At 33.0% G+C, this 18344-nt stretch overlaps 2 protein-coding genes across 3 annotated transcripts in view; both read left to right on the top strand.

The window, feature by feature from the left end:
• LOC111420411 (eukaryotic translation initiation factor 2 alpha kinase Gcn2) overlaps positions 1-10261 on the top strand; it is a 30627-nt gene extending 20366 nt beyond the window's left edge. Inside the window, exons 10-14 of the mRNA XM_071198033.1 lie at positions 8153-8492; positions 8824-9054; positions 9114-9830; positions 9896-10053; positions 10112-10261. Coding sequence (XP_071054134.1) covers positions 8153-8492; positions 8824-9054; positions 9114-9830; positions 9896-10053; positions 10112-10238 — 1573 coding nt within the window. The 3' untranslated portion in view covers positions 10239-10261. The remainder of the gene's footprint in view (positions 1-8152; positions 8493-8823; positions 9055-9113; positions 9831-9895; positions 10054-10111) is intronic.
• Positions 10262-17196: 6935 nt separating this feature from the next.
• Positions 17197-18344, top strand: part of LOC111415852 (Putative vitellogenin receptor yl) — a 38507-nt gene continuing 37359 nt past the window's right edge. The window contains exons 1-2 of one of the 2 annotated variants that reach the window (XM_023047734.2): positions 17197-17291; positions 17996-18198. In XM_023047734.2, the coding sequence (XP_022903502.2) occupies positions 18003-18198 (196 nt within the window). In that variant the 5' untranslated portion in view covers positions 17197-17291; positions 17996-18002. The remainder of the gene's footprint in view (positions 17292-17995; positions 18199-18344) is intronic. The other variant, XM_071197717.1, reaches the window with a different exon arrangement.

The following is an 18344-nucleotide window of genomic DNA, read 5'->3' as shown; positions in this document are numbered from 1 at the left end:
TATTTTTATATCACTTTTTTTAATAAATTATGGTGTTGTAAAAAAAACTACTCGTGATAATGTAGCATGCTGAGGACGCGTCCCCAGCAGGCAGATATAGGAATGCCTTAACAGAGCTGATGTCATTAACAGTAATAATACTTTATTCAAAAACGTAACCTTATTACATTTAAATCGCCCATAAGAAAAATACGTTAAAAAAAAATTTTACTTTGTATTTTTTCATAATATTCACTTGTTGCATAGATCTCATGTTGCAACAATTTTTCTTACATTTTTTTTTTGAATTTTCAGTGTCCAAAGCTTTCAATTTTGGTGAGAGTACATTGTACAGTTTAACTGATTGATTATGGAAGTTATTTTGTGACTTTAAAACTCTATGTAGTGGTACCAATATATCACATCCATGACGTGTGTGATAGTTATATGTATCTGCGTTCTTGGGTACATGTTCTTTTTGTGTATGTATGTAATTCAAACATGATGGTATTGTTAGTATTTTTAGTGCCTTGAAAATCGTTCGACAACTCTCATTTGGAACCAATTTTGCAAGTATTCTAACGGCTTTTTTTTGGACTTTAAAGATGACGCACAGTGGTCTAAATTCGAAAAAACCCGAACAAAAATATTATAGTAGTTTGGTATAGTTTATATAGGGTATAGTTTGGTATAGTATAGTTTGGGTTGAGATAATTTTTTGAAACTTGGTATGTGTCAAATATGTCAACCGGAAGTACTAATTTACTTGAGGCCACATTCTATTTTTTTCATATAATTTAGGTCCTTATAAAATTTTGTATTTATCCAAATACAAAATTTTATACAACGCTATTAAATCGTGATGGATAGCTAAATACAAAATTGTTTAAACTAAATTGGTTATATAGTTTACTTCGATGTAGGGTTTCTATAAATAAATCTTTAACTACAGAGTGTCTCACGTAACTGGTTCGTTAGAACTTTTTCAGGATCCACTATCCGTACAATTTTGAAATTTTGGTAGCATGGGTTGTTCGTTCGGAACTTTCAATCTAAAATATTTTCAAGATGGCTGCCACTTCCGGTCTACCGGAAGTAGACCATAACTTCGTTATTTTAAATGGAATGCTATAGTTTTTATTACACCATTTAATTGTACGTAAAAAAATAGGTTAACTTTGATACAAGTTATTGGTACCTAGCGTTTTTCGTTTTCGCGTTATTTTGGTTCTAAACTTTTTTTGGTAAATTTCACCATGCTCTTTAAAACCCCATATCTCAGCCAACGTTCATTCAAAAAAGGTCTAAATTGGTACGATTATTCTTCAGATGCTGTCAAATAGATTGTCATTTGTTGTATCGGAGTATCTTATACAGGCTGGTCAAAAATTGAATTATTGTTTCTCTATTTTCAATGGCGAGAAAGTAGAAAATTTTAAATGGAACGCACCATGCTTTTTTAGCGTATCAGAAAGGGAATTTAATTCTCTATAAATTATCTACGTTGCTTAACAATGTGCGTTTCTTCTTGTTCTGTTTCAGATCATTCTTCGTCATCTTCATCTTCGTTGCATCCTGCCTCATATAGCTCTTGTTCTGATTCTTGTTCTTCGTCATATTCATCTTCTTCTTCGCGATCTTTTTCTTCTTCCTGGTCTTCTACATTGTCTATTATAAGTAATCTTTTACTCTCCATGCTCATCTTTTTATGTTTTCTAGAAATGTGCTGTTGAAAATTACTTATAAATGGATCTGAGCTGAGTAGCAGTCTTTTAAATAGATCTTTATTCGTATCCAGTCTACTACATTTCCTTGTGTGGCTCTCTCTAAATTTTCAGATTTTGTTATTAGCTTCTTGCGCTTCTTCTGATTTACTCTCCAATAGGTAGTAGAGGTAGTAGAGTAGTAGAGGTAACGCTGGTTGGCATATAGAACCAACCATAAAATGGACGTACTTTTCGGCAGTTTTGAAACAGTATTTATCAAATTCATTGCAATTAATATTGTACCCACTGTTTAATGAAATCTCTGATGATAATTTAGTAAAAGTACGTATGAACCAGTCACCTTCCAAGTTCTAATTTTTAATCTATATGAAATGTGAAGCAGACAATCAAAAAACCGAATATATGCATGGAGAACAGACAAACCAAACTTAAAACCTTCTAGCTCTACCGTTCATCAGCTAACACTAGAAACTTTCGGGTTTTGTCGTGCGTCTTTTAAGAAAAGGTTGGGCGTTTGTGACGGATGCCATGTTGCAACCTTCTTCAGAAACACTTCGAACCAGTTTAGTTAGTTAAGAGTTAGTTCTAGTTTTAGTTCTAATTTTAGTTCAATTAACTCCGGCCGTGAAAACCTTCCTACTTATAAAAAAAAGTAGATATTTCAAGTGTTCCAGTTTTTTGCCGCACTGTATCTAACAACCACTTCCGGTTGTTAGATATACCTGAAACTTTAAGTCTGGTATTTTATTATTGTTATGCGGCTTTACACCAAATATACGAGATTTATCTTTTAAGAAAAAGAATATAAGCATTTTATATGAAAACAGTCAAATAACACACTCAGGCACTGATCATCTTTGATCGATAATATCTTGGGAAGGAGCAAGTTAAAGCAAGATGTGGTTATCATTGTTATATAGAGCACATCTCAAAGAATAAGAATATTCTAGCGACAAAAGTTCTTCTTGCGTCTTCTGCGAGATATACACCTAATTCTGTTTTTACGCGAATTTGATATAACGCGATTAATAAAATATATTTTATTCTTTTTTTACGCGATTTAATTTGATTTAACGCGATGCAAGAAATTTTAATCTAGAATAATTTTGGAACTAAAATTTCGTGTACGTGCAAGTATGTGAAAGCGCTTGAAAGGTATATGATTGTGCGAGAATCGATACCCCCTGATTGTGCGAGCGCATCAATAGTTACAGGGGATTTCCCTAATTTTATATCATCTCACATCTGTTTTGGTTAAAATAATTACGAGTTTACAGTTTGGCTTCAATATTTAAGGTGAGTAACAAAATCGAATACAATATTAAATAAAATATTTTTTGATACATTTATTCTTTACTTACTTATTACGTATAAATAAATAAAATTTTTATAGGCGATCTAATCACAATGTCAGTTACAAAACAAACAAAAAGAAAAGCTATTTCTTTGGAAGTTAAAATCAACATTTTAGATAATTTAGCTAATGGAGATAGTGCCACCACTGTAGGGCGACGTTTCGGTTTAAGAGAATCCACCGTAAGAACTATAAAAAAAAAATGAGGACGCGATTAGAAAATCTGTAATTGCTGGGACAAAATTAAGTGCTCATACAACATCATACACAAGAGACATTGTGAAGCAAAAAATGGAAAAGGCTCTTGTAATATGGATGGAGGATATGTCTCAAAAACGAATACCCGTTGACGGAAATAACATCAAGCAAATGGCAATAAAGATGAATGGTTTTCTACAACGACACGCGTTACATAATATAAAGATAAAGGGTGAAATTGCATCTGCAGATGATGTAGCAGCTAAGGAATTTCCAGCAAAACTGGCTAAAATAATTGAAAAAGGTGGTTACACTCCAGCTCAGGTATGGAATGCAAACGAAACAGGCCTTTTCTGGAAGCGTATGCCAAATAGAACATACGTAGCTAAATCCCAGAAAACTGCCAGTGGGTTCAAGGCGGCTAAAGATCGCGTAACCTTTTTATTTTGCTCTAATGCGACTGGAGACCGAATGTTAAAACCCTTGCTTGTTAATCGAGCTCTAAAACCACGGTCTATGAAAGGTGTAAATTTAGATACCTTATCAGTACACTGGACAGCTAATAAAAAAGCCTGGGTAACTAGAGAAACTTTTAATGAATGGTTTGTCAAACATTTTATCCCAGAAGTGCGTCGCTATATGAGCGATAAAAGTCTTGAATTTAAGGTTCTTCTGATTATAGATAACGCACCTGGCCACCCACACATAGAGCACCCGAATGTTGAATTTTGTTTTCTTCCTCCAAATACTACTTCCTTGATACAGCCGTTGGACCAATGAATTATTGCAACCTTTAAGACCTATTACGTAAAGCAAACATTTCGATACATTTTAGATAAATTAACAAATAATAAAAATGTAACCGTCATTGACGCGTGGAAGAACTTTACAATAAATGACTGCATCAAACATGCTGGATTAGCACTATCCGAATTGAAACCATCAACTTTGAACGCATGTTGGAGATCTCTTTGGCCAGAATGTGTAAAAAATAAAGATCATGTGCCTTCTAATATGGATCAATACCCTAACATCACATCATGAAATAGGCGGAGAAGGATTTGCTGATATATCATCTGCAGATATCGATGAATTACTAGAGAATAAAGCACTTACTGATGATGAAATCATTAGTTTAGCGCTTGAGATTCCCGATGATAAAGAATGCATTGAAATTGACGAAGAGATTCCTACCCTTACCGCAGATGTAATCAAAGAAGGACTACAACTCGCTGCTAAATTATGCGATCATTTTCAAAAGCATGATCCTATTGAAGAAAGATCTACAAAATTTCAACGAGACATTATTAATGGGCAGTTATCGTGAATTGTATAACAGCCTTATCAAACCTGGAACACAACGATCGATAACAGAATTTGTGACTAGAACCACTAACGCGGCAGCATAGCTTGAGAAGGAAAGCGCATCGAAAAGTGATAGCAATTAGAAATTAATTTTCGTTTTTTCACTAAATAATGATTTTTTCTTTACTTTTATTTTATTATTATTTCAACTTATGAATTATTTATTATTTTTAAATAAGTTTTATTAAATAAAAGCACATTAAAGTAACCGAATTTATCTTTCTTAATCATAACATTTTAACCGATTCTTCAAATGTCGGAACCTATCCCGTATTTTTACATAAACACCGTATCTTTTTTTACGCGATTTTCTTTTACGCGAATTTATTGGGAATCTATCTGTCGCGTAAAAACAGAATTAAGTGTATATGTTAAAACATTTGGTTGTAACTTCAAGTAGGTGTTAATTAGCTTTAAAAGAAGTGCTTATTACGTATTTCTGCGAAAATATTTTAAAAATTAGAAAAGTGCCAAATGAAGACCTTTCTATACTGTTCAAGAGAGCAACAACGCATAGTCTTGAAAAAATATTTAATACACAAGAATTGTAGTACTGTTTTATTGCGTACAGTTGGCACTAGAAAGTACATAAGACTTTATTCCTTTCAGCTCTCAGTCTATTAGGACGTAAAGTACATGTAACATGTAAAAAAAACGAAAAACAAAATTTCGAAAATTTGATTTTCGTTCACATTTTACCGCTTGTGGACCACTATGTGACGTCAGTATCATTTGAAGCACCCCATGTAAAAACACCATATGTTGCTATACAGTGAGCGCTCACTTAACGTACACAATGCGTTCCTGAGTTACCGTACGTATAACGAATGTACGTTAAACGAACACGAAATATCCATAAGAATACGTATATTTATGTTTAATTGGTTTCAAGATGATCTTTGTTCGCACGAACGTACAAACTTGTTCGTACGAACGTACACTTACGGCCGACTCGGGACTTTCCTACTTTGCTCGTTACACTACTCTATTTTACCACATTTTGCATACGGGATTTACCGAAAGAGACCGGACGAAAAAATATCTTTGTGAATTCAATCGATACATGTCGTGAGTTCGCTTCAGATCGTTTCAGACATCGTCCGCGTCAATACATTTCGATCAAACGGGATTTTAGAAATAAAAAGTTAAAAATGAAGAAAAACGATTACTTTTGCTGAAAAACTGAAAATTATTGAAATGGCAGAGAAGGGTGAAAAACTAGCGGAAATAGGAAGACGTTTAGGATACAGTAGATCAACAGTTAACACAATAGTAAAATCAAAAGAATGTTTGAAGTGTTATGTTAAAGATGGGGTAAATCTTCAACAAACTTCAGGTACTAGTATACGTTCTAATGTGATGGAAGAAATGGAGGGGATTTTGAAAGTTTGGTTAGACTCTCAATTACACAGAAATATTCCTTTAAGTCTTTCTGCTATCCAACAAAAAGCTAAGGAAATTTATTCAGAATTAAGAAAAAAATGGATGAGAACGCAACTGATACGTTTAATGCAAGTTGGGGATGGTTTAGAAGATTTAAAATCAGGGCCAACTTAATTAAAGTGAAATTGACAGGAGAAGCAGCGAGTGCAGACTCTAACGCTGCTAGTTAATTTATAGCAACACTAAAAGCTATTGTCCATGATGGAAATTACAGTCCACATCAAATCTTTAATGTTGACGAAACGGAATTGTTTTGGAAGAAGATGCCTTCCAACAAATATATCACTAAAGATGAGAAACGTATGCCGGGATATAAAGCTGCCAAAGATCGTCTAACTTTATTACTAGGTGGAAACGCGGCAGGTGATTTTAAATTGAAGCCAATGTTGGTTTACCATAGTGAAAATCCGAGAGCGCTTAAAGGTGTATCAAAGTCATCAATGCCAGTGATTTGGAAATCAAATCGTAACGCTTGGGTCACGAAATCTGTATTTGAAGATTGGTATAGAAACAACTTTATTCCAGAAGTGAAAGATTACTGCTCTAAAAACAACTTAGCGTTTAAAGCATTACTACTTCTTGATAATGCCCCAGGGCATCCAATAATGTTAAATGAGTTATGTCCCAATATAAAGGTAATATTTTTGCCACCAAATACGACATCATTAATCCAACCGATGGACCAAACCGTTATAGTCGCGTTTAAGAAATATTATTTACGTGCAACTATGGTAAGCATGATTAAAGCTATTGATGATAATAAGGAATTAACGGTTAAGTCTTATTGGAAAGATTACAATATTCATAATGGAATTAAAAATATATCTGCCTCTTGGGATGAAGTTAAAGAAACGACAATGAAAAGAGCGTGGAAAAAGTTGTGCCCGCAATTTGTTTATGACGAAGAAACAAATGTTGAAAATCTTCAAAACGAAGTTGTAGAAGGCGTGATAGAAATTGGAACACGCTTAGGCTTGGAAATAAACGAAGAAGATATCGAAGAGTTAATAGAATCACATGACGAAGAGTTGTCTATCGAAGATCTCATGGAATTACAGAAGACAGATAATGTCGAAACGAATGACGATGAATTCAATCATTCACTTTTATAAAAAAAATAATAAAATTTGATCGCCGATGTACGTTAATGCAGATGACAAATGTACGTTGTACGAACACGCGAACGTACGTAAAGCGGGCGTACGTTAAGCGGGCGTTGACTGTACTGTGAAAGTATGCAAAATACACACTTTTTGTTTCTTTGATCGGTAAAACCCTTGACACCACTCTCAGGCAATACAAGGATGTTGACAACTTTTGTTTTATTTGTGTTATATGTTCTTTCCACGCTAAGGTCGAAGAAGCCTAGGAATTCCACGGTTTCGTTTTTAACATCCTTTGTTATTTTGGTATAAAACGTAAGAAGTTTGGTTTTTTCCTTATTTAACTGCAGACTATTTAGTCAAACCATTTTTTCGCTTGCTCTAACGTTTCATTAGTTCTTTGTTGCAGCTGCAGAAGGTCTGTAGAAGAATTAATGAAGGATGTGTCGTCTGCATAGACATTGAATCAGCATGTGTATTGCTTGGCAAGTCATTTATGTATAGCAGAAAAAGTAGGGATCCGAGAACAGAGCCCACTCCTTTGGCGAGTACAGTGATTTCGTCTTTTGTTAGTGGGACACTCAATCTGTTGATGACGATTGTTTCTACTGGTAAACTATTACTTTTCTTCTTTTGTATCCGGCGTTCCAGGGATTCTAACTTCTTGATGTGCGTGTCACGGGTCTTCTGGAATTCACAATCAGCCTTCTCCATTGTTAGTCTATCCACTTTATCCCAGTCTTCTCCGGACATAAAATTGGAAAGTGAGAGGTGGAGTCGTAGTAACCTCTCACTTATTTTCTGTAGTATTTCTGTTCTGTATCTATATTATGGATAAAGCAGACTGGACCACTGGGAAAAGCTGCAAAAACATTATCTAGTTTAATTTGGTGTTAAAAATAAATAACTAATTAGTATGTATTTACTAGGTGTTATACATTCTGCTATGCATAATATAGAAAAAAAATTTATTTACTTTTTAGTGTTCCATTTGCAAGATATTTAGCTTGGAACGAAATTTCTATTTTGAGAAGATACTCTATTGAAAGAGTTTATCGTGAAAAAAAGGAACTGGATCGTATTCCAAGAGAATTATACGAGTGCGCTTTCGATATAGTGACGCCATCAAGGGGTAACTTTGTTCTGGATGCTGAGCTTTTTTCGATTTTCAAGGAAATCGTCGATAACTTGCTTGGAGTGAACACAAAGAAATGCACTATTCGATTAAATCATCCTCTTTTGGTTAAAGCGATTCTCTTACAGTGTAACATCAAAGATCGACATTCCGAAATTTTTAATATTTTATCGTTTTCCGATTTAAAGGTAGGTGAAAGCATTTATGTCCAAAATTCCGATTATTATGTGCAGTCATGTTCACGGGAAATGCACACTTAAGGTTAAGCGCTGTTGTGAGATCCGACATGTCGCTGGCTAAACGGGCTGAGCCGAACACCTACGAGCCACGAGCTTCGTATGCACTCGGCTCAGCCCGTTTAGCCAGCGGCATGTCGGATCTCACAACAGAGCTTGACCTTGAGTGTGCATTTTCCGTGAACATGACTGTACATATCGAACCGCTTAATTTTGTAGGTATTAACTATTAAAAGAAAAACAAAAAAAGATATTTGTAATTATATTGAGTAATTCTTTTAAGGATTGTCAAGGAAAAGCAAGGCTGCAAATCCATTTAACCAGCTTAGGAATATCCGATACCAGCATAACGATGCTATTTAAACTTTTAGAAACGGAAGTATCGGCCGATAACATCGACAGTCATTTTCAAATGTTGACGCGGAAAAAATCAACGGAAATTGGATTAAATTCTAAAAAAGCTTTGAGTGAATTAAAAAGTATCATTCAAAATATAGAATCATTCGGAGTTGATGTAAATACATTAAACATCTTAAAAACCCAAAAATATCACTTTTATTTAATTTTTTTTAGTATAACATAATAATTGTTCCGAATTTATTATTTAAAATTCAACAATATTCGGGGGTAATGTTCCAAATTGGGTGTCAACCCAGAAAAAAGCATTCGAAAGGGATGGATATTTTAGCCGCGGGTGGTCGATATGACTCGATGATCACCGATTATCGTTGTATTTTAAAAAAAGCCAATTTAACCAACTTAGAAATTGAACAAACCGCCGTCGGTATTTCGATATCCCTTGACAAAATGGCTCAAATATTAATAAAACATCAAGCGGAATTAGACGAAATTGACGACACTAATCAATTCTACGGCAAATGCGACCAAATCGTTTCAGTTTTGTGTTTGGGATCGATAAATAATAAAGAAAAAACGCGTTTGATGAGCGATTTGTGGACTAACGGCATAAAATCGTCGATGCTCGAAGGGATTAACGAGGAATTAGCGGATGATTTAAAAGTGCCGATTTTAATTATTTTTAAGGATACCGAACAAGGAGTTGTTTCGATTAGGTATCGTGAGAAGGATCGCGTTCAAAATAAAAGGATAAAAAGGACGGATGTTATCGATTTTATTCAGCAGCTAAAAAATACTTGTTATCAACAACGTTTCGATCATAATCGGACAATTAGTGAAAGAAACGATCAAAATAACGACGTTTCAGTTAATATTTTGTTTGTTACTTCAGAAAAAATTTCGGGTGGAGCTAGAAGAAAATATGAAAACCAGGTAATTTCCTTTATTTTTTAACCTGGAGGAAATTTTATGAAAATTATGAAATCATTATTTTTTAGATTTTAACTCAACTTCATAGCTTTACCGAGCGTTTTAACGGCGAAATCATAGTCTTGGTTTTAACTCTGGATCTTAATATAATACGAACGTTAAGTTCGTATTTGAATTTTGAGAATGATTATCAATTCAATTCTTCGGTGAAAACTATAATTGAACGGTACGAAAATTATGTACTAAATCGGTTTTATTTACCGTTTTATTAATTATTGTTTCAGACATCAACAAAATAGAAAGTACTTAAACGAAGTTTGCGATGAAATAAAGAAAGTGAAATTTAAAAAGACACAACCTATTATTATATTGTATAGCCTACAAGAATCTGTTTATAAAATTATTTTTTAATAAACCATCAATTTTTTGAAAAATCGCATTTTTAATTTTAAGCTATTTCTGAAGTTGTATTGGAACGATCTATTTATTCTAATATAATTGTGCACGATCTAAAATTGCGGAAATAGGCGTTAGAAGCAAATGCATCAATATAATAATTTATTAAAATTAAAATAAGTACATTACCACAATAAACTTATAATAATAATAGTATTTATTTGATTACTTGGGCTACATAAGTAAGTGTGAGGAATCAGTATGCCATATTTTCCCGAATCTAATCCGCGCCCCGATTTTAAAAATGCGTGGTGATAAAAAAAATGGTTTACGAATGTAATCCGCATCTTTCCGACATCAAAGAGGCTTCTTTCAAATGGTGACATGAACTCATCACTACCATGGATACACTATTCATGACTAAAATAATAATAAAATATACAATAGTGTATAATTAACATTATCAGTGGAATTAGCAAAATAATATGGTTTAAAAAATTAATATTGAGAAGAAACCTAACTTGGAAGTGGTTGAAAGTGTTAACAGACTAAGCGAGCTTAAACAATGATTCGGAATCTTAAAACCGACAGATAGAACACACAAAAATATGAAATGAACATTATTACTAAATCTAGAAGATGATAATGCAAAAAATATTGGTATAAGCAAAAGCTATTGGAAAATCTGCAACATCGTTAACAGACGATGTGTTATCTGAAATTCTGGAGCACACAGATAAAAAACTGTTGAAAATGGGAACAAGATATGGAGGAATCAATAAGCTTGAATTGCTAATTTTTGGACATGGTAAAACTTTGGACTTTTGTACAATAGCTTCATTTTTAAATCCAACAATGAAGATTTACAAAGCCTCTTTGCAAGAGATGGTACGGGGCGGGACATCTTTCGTTGTATAATGTCTTGATCGCCAGCAAAGGAAACAAGAAGAAAATGCGGCAGCATTATCCTGGACGATAAAAAAAACTAATAACAGTTGTAACTACTGTAAGATCGCGATGTGTGATTAATGACTGTAGAGCTAACATATAGAAAAATCTGCATAAAATAGGTATTTACTTTTTGGGACTTTGAAGTATTGCAGTTTTGTATTTATAACTACTTATTTAACCATTACTATTCTTAATTTAAAATGTATATACAGGATGGTCCATTTAACATGAGACCAGCGATTATCTCGAAAACGGTTCATTTTACATAAAAATGAGTCAAATGAAAGTTGTTCTGTGCGAAGGGGGAAACCATATGACTACTCTTTCTTTTTTTATTTTTTGATGTGTTATTTTTAATACAATGATATAAACATTTTGATTGAAACAGTTATTGTACCCAATTCAAACATAACGTACAAATAACGTTTCAAAGTTAACTTCAACAATTTCATGAGATTTGGCTCAAAATAATGTTGGAGTCAGCATGGCATCACGTCACCAGTTCTGTTGTGTTATAGAATAGGTACGTCACCAGTAAAAGGTTAAAGCGATGGATAGAATACAAAAGTCTTTGTAAGTTATTGCTCGGTTATTTCCCTATGTTTGTTTAAGATTAATAAAATAGTTCACTATTTTCCGATGAATACGCTATCTATTTAATTAGACACCAATTAAAAGCACAGTTTCAAACCAGGTTCATTTCCATTAATTGCGCCTCTCGTTTTTTGTTAATTAAATATCTGTTCACAGGAGTTTACAGCTCTCTGTTTTTTTTCTACGATTAGAACTGTTTGGAATTTATGAGGCATACAGCACAATAACACCCTTGTTTATAGATATACATATGTATATCATAAATATGTACATATTTAATCTTCTGCCAGTAGTTTCTAGACTATTTCAAGCTATATATAGACTTGTACAGGCAGTATCTATCTTCTACCAATAATACTTAATCTTCTGCAAGCAGTTTCTAGACTATTAAAGCAATATATAGACTTCTGTAGGCAGTTTCTGTCTTCTGCCAACAATATTTAATCTTCTCCCAACAATTTTTAGACTATCAAAGCAATATATAGATTTCTATAAGCAGTTTCTGTCTTCTGCCAACAATATTTAATATTCTGTAAGAAGTTTCTAGACTATTAAAGCAATGTATACACTCCTATAGGCAGTATCTGTCTTCTGCTAACCATATTTAATCTTCTGCCAGCAGTTTCTAGACTATTTCAAGCTGTATATAGGACTTGTACAGGCAGTATTTATCTTCTGCCAACAGTTTCTAGACTATTAGATTTTGTAACAATAAATGTTACTGTATTCATTACTATTATACTTTTTAATACCATTCTTAATTTAAAATGTATATACAGGATGGTCCATTTAACATGAGACCAGCGATCTCGAAAACGGTTCATTTTACATAAAAATGAGTCAAATGAAAGTTGTTCTGTGCGAAGGGGGAAACCATATGACGATAACATTTTTTGACCTTGACCTTATTTTCAAGGTTATATGAAGATCACGACCAATTTTTTAAATAGCACCCTATGTTTTTGATTGCAAAATCTGAATCTATGGATAAAAGTAAACTAATTAAAAAAAAATTACCATGTGGTTTTGAAAAATGATTAAACTATACTATTAATCAACAACAAATATAAAATTTATAATAAATGTTCGAATATTTCCCCACCCACTTCAATACATTTATTAACCCTTCTACTAAAACTTTCTTTACATCTTAAACGGTTTTCTTGGCTACTATTTCTGCATGCATTTCTTATCCGCTCTTTCATGTTTTCTGGCGTAGTCGGTACTTCGCGATAAAAGTTATCCTTAAGGACGCCCCACAAAAAAGATGAAGAGGTGTTAAATCGGGTGATCTCCCAGGCCAGAAAATTGGACCTTCCCTTCCAATCCATCGCCCAGTATAATTCCGATCTAAAACTTCACGTGCAATAGGTGAAAAATATGCTGGACACCCATCATTTTGCAGCCACATATTTTGTTTTTCTTCCCTGCTCAAATCTACATGTAACGTTGGTAAGACGTCATCTAGAAAATTTCGGTACTTCTACCCATTCAGCATACCATCAATAAAGTGTGGACCGATCAATTTATCATCAATTATGCCACACCAAACATTAACCGACCAAGGTTGTTGATGTTCTACTTCACGCAACCATCTCGGATTTTCAACGCTCCAATAGTGCATGTTATGTCTATTGGCTTGTCCTTTGTTTGTAAAAGTAGACTCATCCGAGAATAGCACGTTACCAAAGAAATTGACGTCTAACCGCATTCGTTCTTGTGCCCATTGACAAAATATTTATCGATTGTCAAAATCACCTCCATAAAGCTGTTGGTGCAATGAAATGTGGTATGGGTGATACTTGTTGCGCTTTAATATTCTTAAAATGCTGGTCTTCGATATTCCGGCGTCAATTGCAAGTCGTTGGGTGCTAACTTGAGGATTTACCTCAACGCTAGCTAATACCGCAATTTCCTTTTCTTGCGTAGTTACAGTTGCTCGCCGAGGTCTTTCTCTTGATTCCACATTTCCAGTGTTAGTGAAACCATTCACAACTCTGTAAAAGGTACTTATGGAAGGCGTATTTCGATCAGGAAAACGTTCTCGATACAAAGCTATACATCAGCAACTTTTCTGCCACTTTCTCCATAAATAAAAATCATTTCGACTTTTGCTGCCACAATTAGAGTATCCATGATTTAATGACTTAGTTTAAACACTTTGCCTTAATGTAAAACGATGAAATGAATTCAGAATTTGTTGCCAAGCAGTTTTTATGCCAATTTAGTTTAACCTGTTACATTTTAAAACAATTCAACCAATTAAGTCTCTGAAAGCGATATTCAACATGCCAACATAAGCAGTTCTATGAACTCTTGTTTTTTATGCGTTATTGTATTATCAAATTGACAAAGGCGGAGAAATGTCGGAACTTTTTAGACCTTTTAGACCATCCTATACATATTGAATTTATAACGGGTGTGACATTTGTGACATTTTTAACCTTCCGAGTGCACAGTCTTTTTGAGTCACACGGAGTGCACAACGGGGTCTATATGACCCCATGTAAAGAATGTTGTTATTATTTAGGAACAAACTTTATTTGAGAAAACCAAATTATAAGAACAATGTTTAAGGTCTATTTTACATTATAGATAAAAAATATTTTATTTATGACAATTAGAACATATAATATAAGAATGATTTTTACATATTGCAGTTTTACACTTAGAACAATAAAGGTTCGTTTTTTTATCATCTTGCCGTGAACATAAGGCACATCTTTTGCGTTTTGCTGGTGGTCCTGGTTGATCAAGGTTTTGTTCTTGTCTAGCGGGAACTTCAAATCCACAACGCGCAAGACTTAACTTTACCAAAGGTTGCAAATTTGGTATACCGGACCTTATCTGAAGTTGCGCTCTCACCAAACCTTCACTTATTTCACGTATAAATAATCGTCTAGAATGTGAAGTATCTCTGAAATAATCAGGTTTAACATCTCTGAAGATTACTTGACCATTTATTGTGCAAGCATTCAACATAAAATAGAAAATTACCATAGGCCAGCGTCGTGACCCTCTTTGAGTCGTGTACGTGGCACACAATTTATCTAATGTATCTATGCCTCCCTTTGATTTATTATAGAATTCGATTTCTTCAGGCTTGTTTTTATTTTCAGCTTCCAGTTTGCTTCTATCATCATGCATTGTACTAAAAATGATCACACACTTGCCTTTCTTGGGAACATACGACACCATTTTCCCCAGTTCTGAAAAACCTTCTAACGTAGAATAAACAACTCGTTGTTTGTTTGCTTGGAACTCTTTGGGAATTTCGACCTTATTTTTTTTCAAAGTACCAACCAGTGTTAATTTTTTTGCAACAAACTTTTTCCTAAGGGTATAGATGTATACCAGTTATCCGTTGTGATATTTCTTGCAGTATTGTGAATTGGAACGGTAAGATTCATGACTACATCATGCGCTAGGTTTTTTGCGCGTTTTTTATTTTCTTTGCCGGCATAAATTTTTCCAGAATAAAAGTAGAATGTTCGGGCACAATTCATTCCAAAAATTTTTATACCGTACTTGGCAGGTTTATTCGGCAAATATTGCACAAAACAGCAACGTCCGCGAAAAGGACATAATATTTCGTCTCTGGTAACGTATTCACTCATAATGTAGTGTTTCTGACAATTAACAATAAATGCTTCCCATAGATCGACTATTGCTGCAGATGAGACGATCTCATAACTCCGCAAATAAAGAGTAAACCGAACACTGCATATATTTCTTCTCGGTTTGTTCTTCTTTCATAGCTATATAAATTTACACGATTTTCTAGAACACTTTCAATTTTTATATTAGTATACTTGACTATCTTATCTACCATGTCACCATCAATAAACAATGAAAATGTATCTTGAGGCTTCACTACCGATTTAGCAGCTCTCTTTGGACCAGGCAGGTGTAAAACTATATTCTTTGCCCTTGTGCGTGATGTTGGCTTTGGAAAACTATTTCATTTAGTTTTACCGTCTTTCCCCATAAATAAATGATTATTTTCTACTTCGTTTTCCAGGTTGTCGTCACCGTCACTTAGATCATTTTCAGAGTTAGAATCATGTTCACTAAAAGTTGAGTTTTCCTCGTCACTTTCATCTTCGTCTTCACTAAATTCTTGACAATTAAAATCCGTCGGTGGAAAATTTTCATCTTCTAATAGTTTTAACCATTCATCGTCGGATAGCCTTCTGTGACTCATTTTGACTTTTGAAACAACTTCCGTATTGATACGACAAAGTTAGGAACTACCGTACAGATTCGCGTTTTACAACAAACTGATGAACCTCTGTGGCTCTGTGATGAAGCTATACAGTTGAATGTAGCAAAGTAGGAAGGCCGGGGATTCACACAAGTAGTAATGTATAGATAGGTACTTCCCCTTTGTGTAAATAAAAGCTAAAGACGGCTCCAAATTCAAAGTATTTAAAGAAATTTCCTAAGAAAAAAAGGTACAAGAAGTGCACTGTGGGGTCAATATGACCCCAATCAATTTCTTTTGTCCTTTAGAAACGCATAAATTTCAAATTCATTACAGATACATATAGAGCATTATAGTCTAGAAGATTATAAAAATTCATTAAATAAAAGATTTAATAGTTTAGAAAATACACATAAAATAATAAGTCGTGGGGTCATATTGACCCCACAGTGCACTCGAAAGGTTAACTAAATATTAATTGCAAACGAAAATGTTATCGTTTTCCTTTTCTTAGAAATATTGGGTTATGATAACGTTCCGGTTTCTTTTTTCGAGACTAATCTATTCCCTCAAAGACCAAACCTCTATCTTCTTTTGGTTTTTAGTTATAGGCAAAAAGTCAAATTTTCGTGATTTCAAAAAACGCTCATAATTCGTTTATTTTTGAAATTTGAGAAATGGGGTTGATACGTTCTTAACACTTTTTTACCGTTGAAAAATTTTAAACATACTTAATGATTTTTGAGATAACACAGATTTTTTTGTATATCCATAAACAAGGATAACACCAGTAAAAACAATTCAGAACAATTAAAGTCAATAAAGTCCGATATAAATACAGATTGTGCTAATTAATAATTTTGAAATTAGCCTCTTTTATGTTTCGAATAACTAAGGTAATATTATATAGTAATAATAATATAACAGTTCGATATAATAATAATTTTAACCTAATTTGAAATATCACCTTTGCCTATCAATAAATTTATTTTTATAAACATAGATGGCACCATTTATTAATGTCTTTTCATTTTATTAAAAAAAATATAAAACTTTAAATAAATATTAAAGTTTATTAGCAAAATAGGTTTAATTTCAATTCATTTTAAAAGAATTTTCATGAAAATTAACATTACTTTAGTTCAAATTGAAATTTCAGATACATTTACAAGTTTTTTTGTGTGTTAAAACTCGTCCAGAACTACAAAATACTCAACCCACGTTTTCCACATCCTTTCCAGTTACTTCCTTCCACCAGTACGTTTCGAGAAATAATTTTATCCCTTGTGTCGTACTGTCCCTTTAAATTTTAATGTAAGGTAAGCGAAAATCTAACAATAAACAACAATTTTAATAACTATATATAATATAGTGACAACATAATACGTTCTTAACTAATTTAACTTTTTTTTTCATTAAGATTTTTTTAAATCTTTATTATATTCTTTGTTACAACATTAATTTATAATTTTTCGCAGAAAAATTTATTTATTACATAAATATAAATATTAAAATATGATAATTATTTTAATCTATAAAATCGAATTGAACCACGCTGTATTTTAAAAACCAGTTTTTTTTTTGTATTTCAAAATGTCGGATCATTTTTAATGGAAATTTTAAATCGTTCCAAGTAAACCTTTTTGCAATTTCTATTTACGTTCGCTTTAAACAAAATATTTTTGTTTTTAATTAATTAATCTAAAATAGAAATTAACTATGTCAGCAAAATTTTAAACATAAAAATTTTGCGCAAACAGATCTCAAAGAAAATCGTTATATGCGTTAACGAAATAAATGTTTGCATAAACCATCTTTTACAAATACCAAATGACCCGTATCTCGTAAATACACGCTTAAGAAAACAATAATGCATGAGTAATAATAATCTTTTAACTTTGATTTTGATAACGTTTATTGTTACTGTTAATATAAATAGAGCTCGATATGTTTTGGCCGTTTTCATTCGTCATTATCAACTCGATTATCCTTATAATTATGATATCGAATTTTTTTTTTTAAGTTTTAGAATGTACCTAAACTATTTTATATTCGCCTACGGCATCACTACTTCCTACGCCTTTTTGGACTCCCTGTATATGCAATTGGAGTACAACTGCACCGGAACTGATAATTTCGTTTGCCAAAACAGCCGATGTGTTCCTATCAACAAGAGATGCGATGGAGTAAATGATTGTTTCGATAATTCAGATGAAAGAGATTGCGGTAAGAATTAAAAATTGATATTAATTTCTTTGATTCATTTCAAAATTCATTTAAAATAAGATAATTGCTCAATAAAAATTGTCGCACAACGTCGATAAATAAAATATAATGTTAAGGCCCACTTTTACTACCTCTTGATATATTTA

This window comes from Onthophagus taurus, chromosome 7 (assembly GCF_036711975.1).
Source record: "Onthophagus taurus isolate NC chromosome 7, IU_Otau_3.0, whole genome shotgun sequence".
Classification (NCBI taxonomy): domain Eukaryota; kingdom Metazoa; phylum Arthropoda; class Insecta; order Coleoptera; family Scarabaeidae; genus Onthophagus; species Onthophagus taurus.
Note: the sequence above shows the minus strand (reverse complement) of the source record. Positions and strands in the feature narration are given on the sequence as shown.